The following is a 20,718-nucleotide window of genomic DNA, read 5'->3' as shown; positions in this document are numbered from 1 at the left end:
ACTGGTGAGTACCATGGGCACAAAAGACGGATGACATCGGAGGTGGAATGCTGAGGTCCAGAGGCAGAAGCTCTGAGCTGGAGATTTCCGAGATGCACGCTCCGCTCCCACCGGATGGCCAGGTCACAAAGGGGCCACTCCCCAGGCCTCCAGGCCACCCCCGCCTTGCCACTCCTGCCGGTCAATCTGCCTCTGGGGTCAGACTTTGCGGCCACGCCGAGGCTCTTTCCCACATGCAGCTGCGCCGCTTCCTCTGGCGACTTGACCCTCCTGCAATTATCATCTTGGCTAAAGATGACAATGACAAGTCACTGAAATGGGAAAGGACGACAGAACATCAAGAAAATTTAATTTTCTTTGGGGGGAGTGCCCACAGCATGTGGAAGGATCGAACCCGAGCCACGGCAGCTGCGATGCCAGATCCTTAATGGCACCAGGGAACTCCAGGGGAAATTTAATCCTTGAGTGTCTGCAGATCTGCCTTCTTTCTCTAGCTAAGGATTCCCCCCAAACACACACAACGCCTCTTAACAGGGTTACCAGAGCTCTGCGGTGGGGGAGGGAAAACAGGTGGGAATCTCTGGCCAGCAGTCACTAAATCCCAGTCTGAACTCAGTGACCAGGGAATAAGACAGAGATTAAGGGTGATCCTTCCTCCTGAATTGTAGCAAAGGGGTGGGGGTTCAGGCTGCTCACCTCATCTCTTCAGAGTATCATTCAGGGAATGGGGAAGGTTACAAGGTTTCTAGTGGAGGTTGCCAGATGCAAAACATATAAAAATACAGGACAGGGGAGTCGTTTTTTCCAGAACTACCCGGGTTTAAGTCCTAATTTTGCCCCCAATAAAGCTTAACTCTCAAAAAAAAAAAAAAAATGCAGGACAGGAGTTCCCCTTGTGGCTCAGCAGGCTAAAAACCCAACATAGTATCCATGGGGATGCAAGTTCAATCCCTGGCCTCAGTCAGTGAGTTAAAGATCCAGCGTTGCTGTAAAGCTTTGACAGAGGTTACAGATGCGGATCGGATCCCACGTTGCTGTGGCTATGGTGTAGGCCGGCACTTGCAGCTCTGATTCAACCTCTAGCCTGCAAATGTCCAGGTGCCTCAGGTAGGGCCCTCAAAAAAAAAAATACAAGATGGAGTTCTCATGTGGTGCAGCAGGTTAAGGATCCTGCATTGTCAGTGCTGTGGCTTTGGGTTGTTGCTGTGGTTCAGGTGCGATCCCTGGCCCAGGAACTTGCAAGTGCTGCAGGCACAGCCAAAAAAAAGGTAATAAAATAAATAAAAATATAGAATACCCAGTTAAATTTGAATTTCAGGTAAACAGTGAATTTTTTAGTATATGTCCCTGACAAGAGTAATGTATTTTACTAACAATTAATCATTGTTTATCTGAAATTCGAATTTAATCACCATCCTGCATTTCATCCAGCAACCCTAACCTTGCATGCTAGAAGGGAGGGCCCAGGGTCGAGTCCTTAAACAGATGAAACTTCCTGAGTGGCTGTGCTGAAGCCACCTACTCTGGGGTCACTCTGAACATGACAACGATGGAGGTAAATGACCTTATCGTTACCATTTAAAGATGAGAGAATTCAGGGGGTTCCCTGGCGGTCTAGTGGTTAGGATTCGGTGCTTTCACTGCTGTGGCCAGAGTTCAAGCCCTGGCCTGGGATTTGAGAGCCCACATCAAGCCACTGCCTGCCACAGCCAAGAAAATAAATAATAATAAAGATGAGAGAATTCAATGCAATCATATACATATATAATATATACTTACCTATGTGTATAAATATCCATGTTTAATAGAAACATATGACATAAGTATATTAGACAATGCAGCCAAGTAACAAATTCCTTAGTGACCTGACCCAATACAAAGAAAACAAAAGTGCAAGACAATGAGTTAATGTGGCTGACTTTTGTCACTGCTCTGGCATGAGTATTTTGTTGGATGGGTGTTAACTTATAAATTTGTACTGCTCTTGCTTCGCGTTATTTCGCCCATCCTAGATCGGGGTTTCTGGAGGGGAGAAACAAGAAAGTCAACCTCCAAACTAAATTTATTCTCAGGCATGTGGCATCTTTTACTTTATTTCCCATTTGTCACAACCCCTTTCCAAGTAACCGTCATGCAAAACACGGCGGACCCAAGAGAGGACCGAAACGCAGACATCCCTGAGCCACTATTTATTTTGTTTGAGTGGTGATAAAAACCAGATCATTCTCAATCACAGAACCACAGACCTGGGTGTTCCGAGACGTATGTTCTGTTCCGCTCACGTAATCCCTTGAGGCAGTGTTTTCCAAAACAGGGGGAATGTGGCAAAGGATTCCTCTACCCACCTGAGCATCATGTCCCAATTAATGTCTACAACCCAAAGGAAAAAAGGGATATCTCACCATCATAGCTTCGCCCCCAGCCTCTCTGAGAGAAATCCTTAAAGACCAGCAAATGTCAGCATGCAGTTTAGCCCTAATCACTGCTCTGCAATGGAGAAAAAAAAAAAAAAAAAGGGAGACCATTAAAAAATCGCTGGAATAGCGGATGAACCGGGAATGTCTGTGAACGCAATCACAGGGAAACCTCACGCAAATAAAAAAATAGCTCTTCATTTACAACGTGGGCTGACAGTCTGTTCCAGGCTGACTCAACGTGTCTCCGCACACCCAAGTGTCTCATGCCAAAAGATCCTTCAGAAGGCTGGGCAACTTGGAAAGGACCATACACAGGCCCAGATGGCGCACATCTGGTCAAAAATTAGGAAGAGAAAGAAATCAACTTCTCAAATCCACAGACAGGTGTTTGGAGCTTCCCAGGGGACCTGCTTAGGAAGGGCAACCAGGATGCTTCTGAATCAATGGTTAGTTAAGGAACAAACGTTATTGAGAAATAATGAAGAATTGGCACAGGTCGGCCAAGCTGGTGACAAGAGCACAGGCGCTCTCCTGTCCAGCTTCTCTTGATAACGGCATCATTTCAAAGACGTTTAAATTATTTAGATGATTGTAAGGGAGACAGCTTTAACAGTGCACGGAACAGCAGGCACCGGGTTGAAATCAATTAGACTCCGGGGCTAACCTAGAAGATAGAAATTTACAAGAGAACAGCTCTGGGATAGAGTCTGCAGGTATATGCACGCCTGCCAGAGACAATAATAGTGGGAACCCAACGGCTATTGCCTCGTCATTTAAGCAGCAGAAAAATGGCCAGGTGCCCCTAAATATGGAGTAAGAATGAAAAACGAAAACGAGGAAGGTCACCGTCTGGGCAGGGTTGCAGGTGGTCAGGAGACGAGGGGACGACCATTGGAGGCAGAAATACGTGCCATTCTGGATGTCTCCTGTATAAAGACAAGGCAGCAAATGGGGCCTGGAGTGGCTTCGCCGGGGTAGCTGGCGGTGTGGCCCAGAGGGCATTGGGATTTCGATGCATTCTGCCCCGGGGCCCGGAAAGGGAGACGGGGATGTTGCAGAAGATTGTCTTCCCCGGCGCCCAGATGGTGACAACCCCCAGGTGTGGCTGCAAAGTCCCCTCTCCAGCCCAGGTACAGCCCTAGGGCAATCCGCGGGGGCTTTAGGTCCCCGGGAGGCACGTGCTGGGCCCCCGGAGCGCCGCATCCAGCCCTCGGCCGCGCGGGGGCGCAGGGCGCAGGCGCGCTCCTTCCGGGCGGAGACGGCGGTGGCGCGACTCCCGGCCGCCAGGGGACGCTGTGGGGCAGCCGCGCCGGCCGACGCTGTTGGAGCCGCGGACCGAGGGTCCCTCTTGAGCACGGCCTTGCGGGCTCGGCGGGGTGAAAGGTTGCAAAGATGGCGACGGCCTTGAGCGAGGAGGAGCTGGACAATGAAGACTATTACTCGTTGCTGAACGTGCGCAGGGAGGTGAGGCCTGCGGCGGGTCGCTCTCGGGGCTGAGGCCCGGTCGGGTCGTTCTGGGGGCAGCCAGGCTGGCGGCGGCCGCCCCGTTCCCGCCACGGGTGGCTGGGGCCCGGCAGCGAGGCCGCGTGACCCTGGCCGCCGTGCGCGACCGCCGGCCGACCGGGCCGTCCCCACCGCCCCGACCCTTGCGCCGGGGGTGTCCGGGCCGCTGTCTGCCCCGGCTCTCCGCGGCGGGTGCGCTGCGCGCGCTGCGTCCGGATAAGGCCAGAGGCCCCCGAAACCCCCGGGAAGGAATGAGTCCCGAAGGTGAAAGTGGAATAGGGGTCCAAGTCTTCCGGGAACCGCTGCCCGGCTCGGCTCACACCCGCCCTGGCTCAGGGGCTGTGTCCTCGCCCCCAGCCGGTAGGATGGGCAACCGAGTCTTAGACACCAAGGTCAAGGCCACTAGGGAACCTCCCCAGGGGTCTATTGGCTTCCCGAGTCTTGCATGGGGACATCTGGTTTCTGACGTGAGTCCAGGCTCGGAGGCACGTGTCTGTTGACCTTTCCCCTGAGCGGCTGTAGAGAAATTGAAGGAAGAGCCTTCTGGAAAAACAGCCTCAATTCGGAGGCCCAAGTTAAGAATAGTCAGGAAAGAAGTGATGAGCTGAGCACGGCCTCTGCGTGAGCGCTCGACTCCACGTGCTTCTGCTCGGTTTCCTCACCGAATAAAAAGATAACACGAGAGAGCCTCACACTGCGTCTGGCACGTAGTAGGGGCCCAGTAAGTTTCCTTTCTTGTTGACTAGTATATTTGAGGTCAGCGTGAAGGGCGGGAAGGCTTCCAAGGTCAAGTCATGACGTTTGACTCCTAGAGCAAGCGGGTCAAGGCTCTGTGTTGTCAGTGAAGGTTGGTGTACGTGATGTTAATAACAGCTAACGTTTTTGAGGGGTTCCCCTCGTGCCTCAGTGGTTAACGAATCCGACTAGTAACCATGAGGTTGCAGGTTCCAACCCTGGCCTCCTCGCTCAGTGGGTTAAGGATCTGGCATTGCCATGAGCTGTGATGTAGGTCGCAGACGCGGCTTAGATCTCGTGTTGTTGTGGGTGTGGTGTAGGCCTGTGGCTACAGCTCCAGTTAGACCTCTAGCCTGGAAACATCCATATGCCACGGGTGTGGCCCTAGAAAAGACACAAAACAAAGCAAAACAGCTAATGTTTCTGAGTGCTTATTTCGTGCAGGGCCGTGGTGCAGAAAGAAACTTTATGTTACTGCACTTAATTCTCATATCAGCCCTTGAGGTAGGTATTAAGATAATTCTTGATTTGTAACTGAAGTGTAGAGAGATTAAGTAATTTAGCCAAAGTCACACCACTAGAAAGTTCAGCAGCCTGAATTCAGCCCTGGGCAGTCTGACTCTGGAGCCCCAGCTCTGGATCTCTCTGTACTCTCACCCTAGCTTGCCAGTCCTCAAGCTACAAAGCCAGGGTACTTCTTGGGCATCCCACACAAAAAAATTCCTTGAATATATTAGCCACAGTTTACTACAGAAACGCCCATTGAACTATTTTGAGGAATTGCAGATTTTATTAGGCTGCTGCAGTGACAGTCTCGCAAGTAATCAGCGATAAGGCTCTGTCTGAGTAAACCGCTTCTTTGGCCTTCATTTCTTTTCCCTTTGAAAGAAGTAAGTCAGTTACTCTTTTTCTCCACTTCTCAGAAGCAAAGCAGTTAATGAAAGCAGCTTTTCTGAAATCATCCTTTTGTACTCATTCGTAGTTGGTCTGGGTTGTTAGTAATTGAGCAGCCATTTACCTGTCTATCCGGCTTACTGAATCTTAGGTTGCTGCAGATGATCAAAAGATCTAGAATAGGAATTCCTTTTGTAGCTCACTGGTTAATGAGCTCGACTAGGATCTGTGAGGATGCAGGTTCGATCCCTGGCCTTGCTCCGTGGCTGTGGCTGTGGTATAGGCTGCAGACGCAGTTCGAATCTTGTTGCTGTGGCTGTGGTGTAGCTCTGATTCTACCCCAAGCCTGGGAACTTCCATATGCCACGGGTGCGGTGCTAAAAAGAAAAAAAAAATAGACCTAGAATAATAGGCTTGGCCAGAGTCCTAAGTAAACATTTGTCTGAGGTACACCTTGAAACTGCCAGAATGCTAGGACCTGTCATTGTTATTGGACTGATGGGTGAGAGCCAAAGAAATACTTCTTTACTTTTTTTTTTTTTATAGGACCACACCTGAGGCGTGTGGAAGTTCCCAGGCTAGGGGTGGAATCAGAGTTGCAGCTGCCGGCCTACGCCACAGCCACAACAATATGGGATCCGAGCCGGGTCTGCGACGACCTACACCGCAGCTCACAGCAATGCCACATCCTTAACCTGCTGAGTGAGGCCGGGGATTGAACGCAAGTCCTCATGGATACTAGTCGGGTTCATTACCACTGAGCCATGATGGGACCTCCAAGAAATACTTCTTTTAAAAAAACACTTCTCCAGATGAGTGGCAGCACCTCCCGCCTTTTTTGCTGTAGGTGAAATCCTGAAGAAACCCGTCTTCCTGCTTAAGTCCCATTGTGTTGTCATTGTCAACAAACCCTACGTAAAACATCCTCCCGTGTGGTGGGCAGGTGTTCTCTCTCAGGATTCTACTGGAAGCTCTGGAGGTGATCTCTGGACTCGGTATTTCCTAGAATTTTTTAATGAAATTAGAAATCAACCTGAAGTTGATAGATACTACGATTTAGCTGAAGAATTTCAGAAAAAACAGAAGTAATCTTTATTCTCAGATGTGGGGTCAAAAGCAGGTAATAACCCCTGTTGATGTGTTTCTATCAGGTCTGCAGCTCGATGGCATTGAAGTGTAACTAGGAGGCGAGGTCCTCTTCCACCAGTAGTTCCATCTAAAAATTTCAAGTTTAGAAGTTCCCATTGTGGCTCAGTGGGCAAAGGACCTGTCACTGTGAGGATGCAGGTTTGACCCCTGGCTTCGTTCAGTGGGTTAAGAATCCAGCTTGTTGCAAGCTGTGGCATAGGTTGCACACAGTTCAGATCTGGCATTGCTACGGCTGTGGTGCATGTAGGCCTGCAGCTACAGCCCCAAGTCAGCCCCTAGCCTAGGAACTTCCATATGCTACAGGTGCCACAGTAAAAAGGAAAAAAAATTTCAAGTTTATAAGCATAATACACGATTATAACAGATGGAGTAATACAGAAATGTCAGATGTTAGTTTAAGAATCTCCTTTCCCTTTTTTTTTTTTTTTTTAATTTGTTTTGGCTGTGCTGAGCAGAGGCTTGATGTGGGATCTCTGTTCCCAGACCCGGGAATGAACTCTGGGTCACAGAGGTGAAAGCACCAAATGCTAACTACCAGATCACCAGGAAACTCCGTTCCCATGTTTAAAACTTTAAAATATCCCCTTCGGTTGTATTCCAGAGAGGAAAGCAGGCAGCTAGACAGAACCAACATCTGCTGTCAGCAAGACCTCTAGGATTTTTAATCACTCCCTTCCTCTAGTGCCCTGGATTTCCTGTTTATGGAGCGGCGTAGTTTATCATTAACTGGGAGCACTACCACGCCTGCGTCTCCGGTCCTCTGTAGTCATCATCAGGTGCCTGCTGCAATTTCTGAGATGATTTTCCAAAATTTATTTGGAGAAAGGATTCCTGAACAATAAATCAGAGGGAAGTTTTCTTGATCTGTATAGTTTTTATAGACATCAGACCTGACACATTTCAAACCTAATTGCTTCCTAAATAATTGAGTTTTATTTCTCCTTTACCCACGTTTTGTTTGAAAGAGTTCCATTTTTGTGCATGTCAGTCAGCAACGTTTACAAGCCATTTTAAGATCTTCAGCCCCAGTCAGTTTGGTTTGAAAGGAGCCAGTCTCTTTTTCACGTTGTAAACACTTTTGAAAAAAACACAGTTGTTAAACAAAAAACAAACTTAAGTAAAAAAGTGTTTTCTCGGAGCCCACATGTAGAGGCTCATGTTCCAGGCTCTTCATTCTTCTTAACAGCCGTGAAACTGGAAATGCAGAATCATCACTCAGTGAAAAGGTCTCCCAAAGCCCCTGCGGTTTCGTTCCTTCCCTGGTGTAGGGTACACTGTTCCTGCCACAACTTTTGGTTGTCTGGGTTTCTCTGGCTGCAGGTTACAGTCACACAGTGGGGCTAAAAATTCCAGCTTGGACCGCAGGTGGGAAGAGGCTAGAGCAGTAGAGGAAGGCCTGCTGGTCACTGCCAGGATTGGCCTGGGGGGACCAGAGTCACCGGGCCCCCTAGCCAGGACTGCATCTGGGGAAATCAGCTGTAAAGGGTCGGCTAAACTGGGTGAGTGCTTCGGTGCCGTAGGGCGGCGAGGTGCTGTGTGTTCCTGTGTTGGCTGCTTCTCCAGCTTGATGGGCGGGTAATTTCGTCCTGGTGAGGGCGCGAAGAGGTCTCTCCTTCAACAGGTTTCCTGCTTCGGGTTCAAAGTTCGACATTCACAACAGTGGCCCTGTTGAACGTGCGTGCATCAGGCAAGTAGTGTGAGCCTCAGTTGTCCAGAGACCTAACTTAGCCAAAGAGCACAGTCCTTAGGAGCCGGAATCTCAGGCTCTGGTGACCTTGAACAAGCCGGTTAACCTTGTCCTTTACTGATCTGCAGGAGTACTTCATGGGGGAGGCAGCACTGGGCTCTGCAGCCTGGTGGTCCTGTATTTTCGAATCCCAGTTTTATCTCCCGCAGGTTTGTGCCTCCAGGCTAGCAGCTTAACCTGTTGGCTCCCTATCTCCTTTGACATTGGAGTGGAGGTTACTGGTTAAAATGTATTAAGAACTTACTGTGAACCAGGATGTTGTGTGTAAGCAGATACTCAGTTACTAATAATCTGGAGTTCCCTGGTGGCCTGGTGCTAAAGGATCCAGGGTTGGCACTGCTGTGGCTTGGGTTCAGTCCCTGACTCGGGAATTTCTGTATGTTGTGGGCAGGGCCGAATAATAATAATAATGTTTATTGTTGCTCCTTGGATCTAGGTGAGCATGAGGTTTTGCTTATTTTTGCAAAGACATGCATGTACATAGATGATTTTGGCAGGCCTCATCCTGGGTCAATGCGCTATTGTGGTTTTTTTTAGAAAACACAGTGTCAGAATTTATGCTAAGCCTTAGGTTGTGAATTCCCAAAGCTTTCTTCATTCTTTTTTTTTTTTTTTTGTCTTTGTCTTTGTTGTTGTTGTTGCTATTTCTTGGGCCGCTCCAGCGGCATGTGGAGGTTCCCAGGCTAGGGGCTGAATTGGAGCTGTAGCCACTGGCCTATGCCAGAGCCACAGCAAGGCGGGATCCGAGCCGCGTCTGCAACCTACACCACAGCTCACGGCAACGCCGGATCGTTAACCCACTGAGCAAGGGCAGGGACCGAACCCGCAACCTCATGGTTCCTAGTCGGATTCGTTAACCACTGCGCCACGACGGGAACTCCCTCTTCATTCTTTCTGTTCAAAATACTGAGTTTATTCTCTGCAAAAGACAGTTCTCTCTCTGAACTCTTCCTGCAAGGTCATGAATTTGACCTGGGTGGCAGAGGGCCGTGGTCCCCCGTGGTCCCCGAGAGCTGGGGTGAGGCTGGGGAGGAGGGTGCTGAGCGCAGGGGGAGTCCCCAGAGACCGTGTCTGGAGGAAAGGTGGAGCGGGGCCCCCAGATGAGCTGTTGTCAGCCTTCGGCTTTGCAGGGCCCGGCAGAGGCAGAGGTGGGTGCCCGGGTGGGGCTCAGAGAGGCCTCAGGGGTTCTCGCCTGTGGGTAGGGAGGGAGCCGTTAGGATGGCCAGCTCCTTCAACGGTCCCCTCGTGATGTGAGGTTGAATTTTAAAACTGTTTCTTTAATGAACCATAAGCTGATTATTACCTTTCTGCTCTGGGCATTTCAAACAATTGCATTTTGAAATTTTAATGCTCTATTTCTGCATTATCTACCAAAATACCTCTTTTTTTCCCCTTAAAGAGAATTCAATTGAAAGCTTTTGTATTTCCTGTGAGTTGAGTAATAAAGCAACAGAGAAGAAAATACGGGAGATGGGAGCAGCACGTTTTGCTTGGCTATGGAATTTTCGTGCTTAACTTCTATTAAATTTTGTTTTATGGAGTTCCCATTGTGGCTCAGTGGTAGCGAACCCAACTAGTATCCATGAGGATACGGGTTCAATCCCTGACCTCACTCAGTGGGTTAAGGATCTGGCGCTGCCATGAGCTGTGGTGTAGGTTGCAGATGAGGCTCAGGTCCTGCCTTACTACAGCTCCGATTCGACCCCTAGACTGGGAACTTCTATATGCCGCAGGAGTGGCCCTAAAAAGGCCAAAAAAAGGAAAAAAAAAAGGCTTCATTTTAATTTTACTTGTGTATTTTATTTATGTCCTACTTGTTCAAAAAAGGATTTAAGGCAACTCACAGAGATGAAAAAATAAAATGGCATAAGTGTTTCAAAGAGGGCACACACACACACAAAAAGGCCATGGGAATATTCCCGTGTTATTGCCTCTGTTGTGGCACAGGCGTTATGCGGACCGCACCCCATCGGGAAGCGTGTAGTCTGAGGTGGAACTTGGAGCCCAGAGCCTGCCCGATGACTGGTCCTGCTTGGCTCTTGGACCATTGGAGCCGCTTCTGCAGGCAGTTGAGTGCACGGCGTTCCCTCCTAGCCTGCTGGGGCCAGAACGTTCTGCAGTAGTGAAATGCCAGCAGACATCAGCCACAAGAAATCTTCGCGAGCAGGCAGGGTAGAACAGATGGATGCGGACGAGGGAAAGTATAAGGTCAGGCTTTTAGGGAAAAAGAAACCAAACTCTTGATGTGAAGAGAGGCTCTGAACCATCACTTTTGACCCAGAAAGGAACTTGAGTTCATTTCCCTCAGATGCTGGCCTTTTTCTTTACTGTTGTGTCTCAGAGAGGCCAAATTAGCCTACACACATCTGGAAGGAGAAACGAAGACAAAATTTGGAGTTCCCATTGTGGCTCAGTGGAAACAAACCTGACTAGCATCCACGAGGATGCAGGTTCGATCCCTGGCCTCGATCAGTGGCTCGAGGATCTGGCGTTGCCTTGAGCTACGGTGTAGGTCACAGACGCAGCTTGATCCTGCATTGCTGTGGCTGTGGTATAGGCTGGCAGCTACAGCTCCCATTCGACCCCTAGCCTGGGAACCTCCATATGCCGTGGGTACAGACCTAAAAAGACCAAAAAAAAAAGGAAAAGAAAAAATTGTGTGGCCATAGGAAAGTCTTTCCTAAGCCCTTGGAATGCCCTCTGGTCAGGAAGCAGACCTTTGTTCTCACATGTTGTCAGTAAGAGAGGTATGTGGCCAGCAGGGTGCCCCCCCCCAACCTTAAACTGGTGGGGGCTCTGCCTTTTTGCTTGTTTGATTGGCTAATCCTTTCTTGAACTTATAATGCCATCTTAGAGTCATGGATTCTGTAAATGTTGTAAGTTTTTTCCTTCTGTGTTTAGTGGAACTTTGTTTTCCAAGGTTGTTCCTAGTTGCAGAAACTCGAAATTGTTTCATGAGCCTCGTATTTAGCTTTGATGATGTGTTCAAAATGAAGAGTCCTAAAGGGGTCGTAGGAGGCTGCCCCAAATGATGAGAAATACAATGTGTGCACCTGACCTCTGGACCCAACTGAGGCGGGTTTTTGAGAGGGGCAGCTGAGATCACTTAGCCCAGGACCCGGCATGTTAGGCACCTGTGAGTTTGTTGATGCTCATTTGAAAGAGCCTAAGATGGAGGTGGAGCTTCCAAAGAGGTCAGTGGTTTAAAGAGCAAAGCGTTTGAAGTCAGGTCCAAGTTTGACTTTGTAGCCGCCTGACCTGGGGCAAGCTACGTAACCTCTCTGAGCCTTTTCTTCATCCATAAAATCCAGACAATAATTTTACTGTCATAGGGCTGTTGGGAGAATTAAGCGAGAATGCACGTAAGTGCTTAGCATAGTAATGGGCATATTATTATGTAAAGTAAATGCCAGTATATTTTTAATAGTATCATGAGCATAAAAGTTAATAAGGAATGCTCTTACCGATTTGTAGGAATTCTTTGTAGAATTTGAAGGAGTCCTTTGTCTGATAGATGAGCATAGATACCTATTCCCTCTCTGCAGCTTGCCTGGCGTCCGGGTAAACCTTCACGAAGTTATCGTTTCTCACCAGCTTTTGAGTCAGGGGTTGGTAATCACATCAACTCCTCCATCTCAGACTAGTCATTGAGTAACCTTTTTGATCCTCAGTGTTCTTATCTGTAAAACGGGGGTTCCGATACCAACCTCAGCACGGGTCACAAGTATTCAAGAATTAAGTGAGGAAATAGCCATGCAGATATTCTTTTAGCTATAAATCTACACATGGGCGACACCGCTGACACCCTTGAGATCCCCTTGGGCTTTGCTAATGCTCTCTCTGTCCTCCTGTCTCACTTTGCCAGGTGCCCGTTTCCTGCCCTCCTTAGAATTCCCCCAGGTGCCGTCCTCACCAGCTCAGCTGGTTAAAAATGCTTTGCTTTGGGAGTTCCCTGATGGCTCAGCAGGTTAAAGATCCAACATTGTCACTGCAGTGATGCTGGATCCATCCCTGGCCCGGGAACTTACACATGCCTCGGGCGCGGCCAAGGAAATAAACAATAAAATGAAATGCTTTCCTTTGGCCCTGTGTCTTTGCCCTCTGACCACTAAGCTTCTGTGTTCAGATTCCTCTTCCTCCCAAGCCTGACACCTTCCTGGTTCCTCCCTAACCATGTATCCCCATCAAAAACCTAGGCTCTTTGATTCTTCCTCTCCATAAAGTGTTGAGGTCCCCCCCCCTTTTTTTTTTTTTTTTTTGCTTTTTAGGGCCACACCTGCAGCATATGAAAGTTCCTAGGCTAGGGGTCAGATTAGAGCCACAGCTGCCAGCCTACACCACAGCCACAGCAACACAGGATCTGAGCCATGTCTTTGACCTTCACCACAGCTTCCTATTGTTTACTGGATAGAGGTCAAACTCTTGGCTCCATTTTTTTCCCTTCTTCTTCTTTCTTTCTTTTTTTTTTTTTTTGGTCTTTTTGCCATTTCTGGGGCCGCTCCCGCGGCATATGGAGGTTCCCAGGCTAGGGGTCAAATTGGAGCTGTAGCCGCTGGCCTGCGCCAGAGCCACAGCAACACCAGATCCAAGCTGCGTCTGCAATCTACACCACAGCTCCAGGCAGCGCTAGATCCTTAACCCACTGAGCAAGGCCAGGGATCGAACCCGCAACCTCATGGTTTCTAGTTGGATTCATTAACCACTGAGCCACGAAGGGAACTCCATACCTTCTTTTTCTTTTTATGGCGGCACCCTTGGCATACGGAAGTTCCTGGGCCAGGGGTTGAATCCAAGCCACAGCTGCAACCTATACCCACAGCTGTGGCAACACTGGATCCTTTAACCCAGCACACTGGGCCAGGGAAGGAACCTGCACCTCTGCAGCAACCCAAGCCACTGTAGTTGGATTCTTAACTCCTGTGCCACAGTGGGAACTCCTCAGCTCCATTTTTAAAGCCCCTTATAGAGTAGGTATTTTCTGTATTTTCTACCTACTTTGTGGTGGCCTTCTGCCTTCTTCCACTGCAGAGCAAGCTCCATGTGGTCAGGGACCATGGTTGCCTGGTTTACTGTCCTCGTCCTAGAACGGCCCAGGCATATAACAGGTATGGAGCAGCTGCTGATAAGCAGGTGGATGGGTGGATGTCCACGCTCCTTCCTTGCCTACTTCCTGCCTCCCCTCTGCCCATTTCGTCAGTCATCATCTGTCCTGCTTCCTCAGGGCCTTGTTTTCTTCTCCTTTGTTTCTTTTTTTAATTGCACACACACACACACCTTTCACACCTCTGCCCCTGCCTCTGCCAGCTATGAGCTCCAGGGCATCCTTTTCCCCCACCGTGCCAGCCTGTCTTGGATACTGAAGCAAATTGAAATCCACCTGAACCCCGTCTAGACCCCACTACCTCCATGAAGTTTTCTTTGCATCCTGACAGCTCTGAACTTATTTCTTTGTCAGCAATATTAGCCTTCTTGCTTTATATTGTTGAGTTAAATTAAATCCGTGTGTGTAGTTTTAGAGGAAACACACACACACACCCCTAGTTTCGCATCTCCTTGCCGGCAGGGATGACATTTCTTCGGTGCCTCCCGTGGTACTTAGAGCAGGCTGGTGCTCAGTACACGTGCTGGTTTGAAATGATGACTCTTTGCTGATGCCCTCCTGACCTTGTTGAGGTGGGTTTACTTTGTGGAATGCATGTATTGAGGACCACATTGCAGTTGCAGCAACAAATCGGAATTTATCAGAAGGAGTGCATCGATTGTCAGCCTGGTGAATCTAAATTTTCTCTTATAAAAATGCCTTATTAAAGTCAGGTAGCAGAGGATGAGCGCCAGTTCAGACACAGGCCTTTGTGTCAGCCAGAGCCGGTGGAGGCAAAAAGAGGGAAGCGTGCTTTCCCTGCGGGCTTGTCCTTTTTCATCTGGCAGATACTGATTATCTTCCTCTCACGTTTCTTTATTGCGGTGGGAAAAGGTGACTTGTTTATCATCCTTTGCCCTGGCACCAGTAGTGATGTTTGTAAAAGTAAATCGCTTCAAATGGATTAGATTTATTTTTGTACAGTTTTTTCTTTCATCAGTTAAAAGAGCCGAATTTTTACAATGGACTTAAGTTGGTCTCACTTGAAATCCTGTTCCGGGAGTTCCACACTGTGGCTCAGCGGGTTAAGAATCCGACTCGTGTCCACAAGGATGCAGGTTCAATCCCTGGCCTCACTCAGTGGGTTAAGGATGCAGCACTGCCATGAGCTGCAGTGTAGTTTGCAGGTGCGGTTTGGATCCGCTCTGGCTGTGATGTAGACCAGCAGCTGTAGCTCTGATTCAGCTCCTAGCCCGGGAGTCTCCATATGCCGTGGGTGTGGCCCTAAAAAGAAAAAAAGAAATTTCTCCAAGTCCAGCTCAAGGGTTGCATTTTAGTGCCTGATGAGTGACTGGCTTAGTTTCCCAGCGGAGTCAGTATCTGCTCAGTGGCACCATCTAATCTGTAATGCCCTTTTTCTTCATGGAACAGCTCTTACTCAGCACAGAGTACCCATTGGTGTTAATTAGCTCTGAAATCTGCTTCTTCCTTTAAATTGTATGAGCACCAAGTATCATAAAAAAAATTACAGCCTGTTATTAGCTGATGTAGTTTATTTCCATCAGATTGTCGTGGAACATATGGGCAGTCATGAATCTTCAATTGTGGTAATTAGGCAGACTTCCCCAAATCCAGTAGAATGTAGTTTATGGAGACTTCGTTGCTGAAATACAGTAATATAGATACAGTCTGGAAGTTGGAGCTTGAAACCGATAGGCTTCAGCACAAAGAGCTTGGGTAGCTCTCCTTTACTTGAAATGAAGGTGTGAGGTCCCTCGTTGCTTGCAGGCTCTGTGAGATCTTCAGAGTATTGACTTAAATGTCATCACTGTGGTAGTTACAAGGGCTCTACCCCCAGACACGGGTGGCCCTTACCTAGAGGGGACTGCACTTACCAGGCCCCAAGTGGCGGAGGGCGTCAGGTGATTCGCTCTGGCTGGGGGTGTGAGTGGAGGTGTGTCCTGCCCAGAGGAGCCAGAGTCTCATGCCCCTCCCTCTGCCTCCGTGACCGCCAGTGGTTCCAGAGGGTGTCTGTTTTGTCCACCTGGGACCTGAGGACACTACCAGGCAGAGAACTGGGATGGACACATCTGATCTGAGATGGACCCATGTAACAAAGTAAACCTTTGGGATTTTTCAGTTGTTTGTTACCGCAGTATCACGCAGCCCAGCAGTTCTCAAACCTTGTGATGGCAAGACCCTGTACATTCTTACATTATCAAGGACTCCAAAGAGCTGTTGTTTGTATGGATTACAGCCATCAATATTTAATTTGAGGTTAAAACTGAATAATTGATAAAAGGTGAAATAAGACACAAAGTGTACTTCTTATATTTCAGCATATGCGCAAAAAGATTTAAGGACTTCACAGTAACTGTGTGTTGCATGATGAGGTTGCAGATACACAGATAGCAGGTATAACAAGAGATAGCTAGTAATCGGAAAACTCCTATTTATACTGTAAAGCTACCACCTTAGAAATTTCTGGAAAACATAAAAATACTCAGGTACAGGGAGTTCCCATCCTGGCCTCGCTCTTTGGTTTGGGGATCCAGCGTTGCCCTGAGCTGGTGGTGTAGGTCACAGACGCAGCTTGGATCCTGTGTGACTGTGGTGTAGGCCAGCAGCTGTAGCTCTGATTCGACCCATAGCCTGGGAACCTCCATATGCCACAGGTGTGGCCCTAAAAAGCAAAAAAAAAAAAACCAAAGTACACATTTCATTACCCATCAAAATAATAATATCCTGGAGTTCCCGTCGTGGCACAGTGGTTAACGAACCCGACTAGGAACCATGAGGTTGCGAGTTCGATCCCTGCCCTTGCTGGGTGGGTCAAGGTTCCGGCGTTGCCGTGAGCTGTGGTGTAGGTCGCAGACGTGGCTCGGATCCTGTGTAGCTGTGGCTCTGGCTTAGGCCGGCAGCTACAGCTCCAATTCGACCCCTAGCCCGGGAACCTCCATATGCCGCAGGAGCGGCCCAAGAAATGGCAAAAAGACAAAAAATAAAAATAAATAAATAAATAAACATCAAAATAATAATAATAATAATAATATCCTCACGCATCGTATGGCTTCAGGAAAATCCCACTGTATACTATAAGGATGAGAAAAGGTCAGGTAACATCTTGATAATTATTATGACAATAGTTTTGCCATGTTCACCCCCTGAGAGGGTTTCAGGGACTCCCAGGGGCCTCATGACACACCTTAAGAGCCACTGACCTAGCCTATCCTGACCAGTCCAAACATGGTTCAGACATACTGATGTTCTTCTCACGCTTTGGCTTACTCTGCTTAAATGAAGGTCGAAAATAAGAGTGGCCATGTACTCTTTGAATATGTGCTGTCACAGAGATTCCAGATTTGGTCTCCATCACTCTAAGCGAAGAGGTAACCGTGACTTTGACTGCTGACTTATCTCCTAAGGGCAGCACATACACTGAAATTGTAGTCAGGAGACTTTTCATTCTTCAGCATGCTCAAAGTTCCCTGGCCAGGGATTGCACCTGTACCACTGCAGTGACCACACCGGATCCTTAACCACTAGGCCACCAGGGAACTCCAGGAGACGTTTCTAAGCATGATACCATAGCGGAAATCAGAAAAGAGAGAATCGATAGATGTGATTTTGAAAAAATGAGAAACATCTGCATTTATTAAATGACAGTAAAACTTGTTTTAAAATTCGCAACACAGAAGACTCAAAAGGAATCTGCGGTATGTTTGGTAAAATTTCAAGAAAAAGATGAAAACCTTATAGGCAAACAATACAGAGGAAATAAATAGGTTATTTCATAAAAGAAGAAATCTAAAGTGGAAATCAATTTATGGAGAAATCCTCACCCTCACTGATAAACAAATGCCGGTTAAAACAAAAGGGTTTTGGGGAGTTCCCGTCGTGGCTCAGTGGTAATGAACCCAACTAGTATCCACGGGGATGCAGGTTCAATCCCTGGCCTCGCTCAGTGGGTTAAGGATCTGGTGTCTCCTTGAGCTGTGGTGTTGGTCACAGACTTGGCTTGGATCCTGCATTGCTGTGGCTGTAGCTCCAGTTCAACCCCTAGCCTGGGAACCTCCATGTGCCTCAGGTGTGGCCGTAAAAAGCAAAAAAAAAAAAGGAAGGAGGTTGTGTGTTTGGTTTTTTTTCTACCAGACTGACAGATTTTTTTTCTTTTTAATGACAGTATTGAGCTCTACGAAATGAAATCTGTTAGCCCACGCAGCCAGGAGACAGGAGAATTATCCTCTGGAGAAATTGAACCAGACGCTCTAGAGCCTAGACATGTAGCCACTGGAGGGTGAGGGGGCACATTAGCGTCTGCACCCTGCCCAGCGAGACTCCCAGCCTGTTCTCTGGGCTCTTCTGTGAAGGACCTAACCTATCTAAGAGAAAAGACTGCCACACAAAACCTCCAGGTGCCCTCCCAGGCATTTCACAGAGAAACTCCTCAGATGGCGAGGCTTGTTCACACACAGCTTCCAGGGAGCTGCTCCTGTCCCACTTCGACGTGTAAATCCATGGCCAGAGAACATCAGACGTTTGAGGAGAGGCTCCAGCGTGGAATTCTGAGATCCTGCAGAGAGCAGGGAGGAAACGCGAAGGAAGCAGACAATGCAGGGAGTTTAGAAACTGGATCATCCTGAGATAGATAAGTTATATTACATGTAAGAAAGAAGAGCAAGGTGACATGTCAAAAGAAATAGTATATAAAAAAAGAAGAAGCTTTTGGAAATTAAAAATAAAAAATTCTATAGAAAGGCTGGAGGATAAAGATGAGGAAGTATCTACAAAAGTAAGATTTAAAAACTAGAGACCAATTCTAAGACATTAAGTAAGGCAAAATGAGGGGGAAATAGTTAATATGAAAAAAATTTCTCAAAAGATATGAGGTTATAGGTAAAAAGAGCCGATCAGGTAACTAGCACAGTGGATGGGAGGGAGGCCCCACACTAAAAGGAATCATAGATCAGGAGTTCCCTGGTGATGCCGTGGATTGAGCATCCAGTGTTGTCACTGCTGTGGCTCTGGTTACAGCTGCGGCATGAGTCCAGTCCCTGGCCTGGGAACTTCCGCATGCTGCATCTGTGGCCAAAAAAAAAAAAATCCTAGATTAAAGCGAATCCTAAAAGTTTCCAAACAAGTCACAAAGGATTGGAAATTGGAAAGACACTAGCTCTCTCACCAGTATTACCATAACCTAGAAGGCAGTGGAGCAATATAGTGAAAATCCTGACGAAAAATTACTTCCATGCTAGAATTCTAGACCCCGCCAACTATCTATCAAGTATAAAGGCAGAATATAAGAATATTTCGAGATGGTCAAAGCCTAAAGCATTTTTCCTCCCAGTCAATCTCTGTAAAGAAAACTGCTAGAGCTCCTGCTCCTTCACAATAAAGAAGAAAAACCAAGAGTGAGAAAAGCATAGGATACAGGACGTCCCATCCGGCTCGCAGCATAGGATACAGAAGAGGGAGCAGCCTAGGAAAGATACCCAGGGAGATGGTGACAGGAAGGCCTAGGAGGGAGTTTGTTCAACACATGCCTGACAGCGAGCACAGTGCAGAAGCTCTGGGGGGAATATGCCCCTTAGATGGAAAAATGACAATGGCAGACTATTTGATATTTTTGTATTGAGAGGAATATTAGAAGTCTTAACAGATAACAGAAGAAACAGAACAGATAACATAGAAAGCTAAAGCAAATGAAAAATGAGGCAGCTGTTAACTCCAAGAAATAAAAAGTAGTTCAAGAAAAGAAATCACTGTTAGATTCAGCTTTGAACTCATTGAACAGTCCTAATAAAAACTCAATTAATTAAAAGAAAACTTATGTATTGATTTGAACCAAAGTTGTGATAATTACGTGGGAAGAAGGGGAATGATAAGCAGAAGGAAGTGGAAGAGAACTAGGTCCAAAATTTAAAAATTAAGGGTATAAATGATTTAGAAATATGAGAAAAATGCTGAAAGATTTAAAGTGCTTGCATCCGAGGAGTGGGGCTGCATGCTGTTTTGGGTTATAAGTCTCAAAACTGTTGGTGTATCCCATGGATACAGCTTTTTAAATTTTTATTTAAAATTTTAATCTGAATTGCTACAACTAGATTCTGAACCCACTACACCACAGTGGAAACTCCCCGAATTAATTTTTTTATATTTCGTTGGGTAGGGTCTTACTTCATTCAGGTCAATATTCAGCTATCCCAGCACCATTTTTTTTTTTTTTGTCTTTTTGCTGTTTCTTTGGGCCGCTCCCAAGGCATATGGAGGTTCCCAGGCTAGGGGTCGAATCGGAGCTGTAGCCACCGGCCTACGCCAGAGCCACAGCAACTCGGGATCCGAGCCGCATCTGCAACCTACACCACAGCTCACGGCAACGCCAGATCGTTAACCCACTGAGCAAGGGCAGGGACCGAACCCGCAACCTTATGGTTCCTAGTCGGATTCGTTAACCACTGCGCCACGACGGGAACTCCTCCATTTTCATTTCTAATTTTAGTAATTTGAATCTTCTCTCTTTTTTTCCTTAGTCTAGCCAAAGTTTCATCAAGTTTGTTGATTTTTTTTTAACTTTAATTATAGAGCATTTTATTTTTTTAAAAAGTCTTTATCTTCATAGAATACATTTTCGCATTAGCAATCCCCACAGCAGGAAAACAAGTTATTACTTATAATTTTATATTTGTGGACAGATTATTTTTGAACAAGTAAAATAAACACATGCGAGGATTAGGTCTCAGTTTAGAATCTGTAACACTTTGAAACATCTATACTGGGACCTCTTCCCTACGTGGAACCTCTATATCAGAAACTCTCCAGGCTCTTCTTCCTGGGATTTAGAAGTCAGTAATATGACATATCAGCCTTTCCAATTTTCTGACTTCCCTGGGACATGTAACCATCAGTAACTGGTGTCAGCTGAACAGAGAGGGAAGTCTGTAAGAACAAAACACTGCCTACTTTTCCTCGAAGTCTTTCCTTAGGAATTAACAGTCTTTCCCTTTCTCCATCATCCTGGGACAAATACAGAAGTGTGAGCAGATACTGAGAATCAAAGCTAAATTCCCTTTAAGAGTTTGATAAATGAAAAGGCAAAAGCTTGTGTGTACTGCTTAGTTACACTGCGTCTCGTGAGAAGCTGAGAGACACTGAGTCTTGTGAGAGCTCAGTCTCACAATTTCTTGGATACAATT

At 47.2% G+C, this 20,718-nt stretch overlaps 1 protein-coding gene across 1 annotated transcript in view; it reads left to right on the top strand.

Moving 5' to 3' along the window:
• Window positions 1-3,771: 3,771 nt before the first annotated feature.
• Window positions 3,772-20,718, top strand: part of DNAJC11 (DnaJ heat shock protein family (Hsp40) member C11) — a 66,410-nt gene continuing 49,463 nt past the window's right edge. The window contains exon 1 of the mRNA XM_047791408.1: window positions 3,772-3,881. Coding sequence (XP_047647364.1) covers window positions 3,810-3,881 — 72 coding nt within the window. The 5' untranslated portion in view covers window positions 3,772-3,809. The remainder of the gene's footprint in view (window positions 3,882-20,718) is intronic.

The sequence above is a fragment of the Phacochoerus africanus genome, chromosome 8, assembly GCF_016906955.1.
Source record: "Phacochoerus africanus isolate WHEZ1 chromosome 8, ROS_Pafr_v1, whole genome shotgun sequence".
In the NCBI taxonomy this organism is placed as follows: domain Eukaryota; kingdom Metazoa; phylum Chordata; class Mammalia; order Artiodactyla; family Suidae; genus Phacochoerus; species Phacochoerus africanus.
The sequence above is the reverse complement of the archived record's forward strand: the minus strand, read 5'-3'. Positions and strand labels throughout refer to the sequence as shown.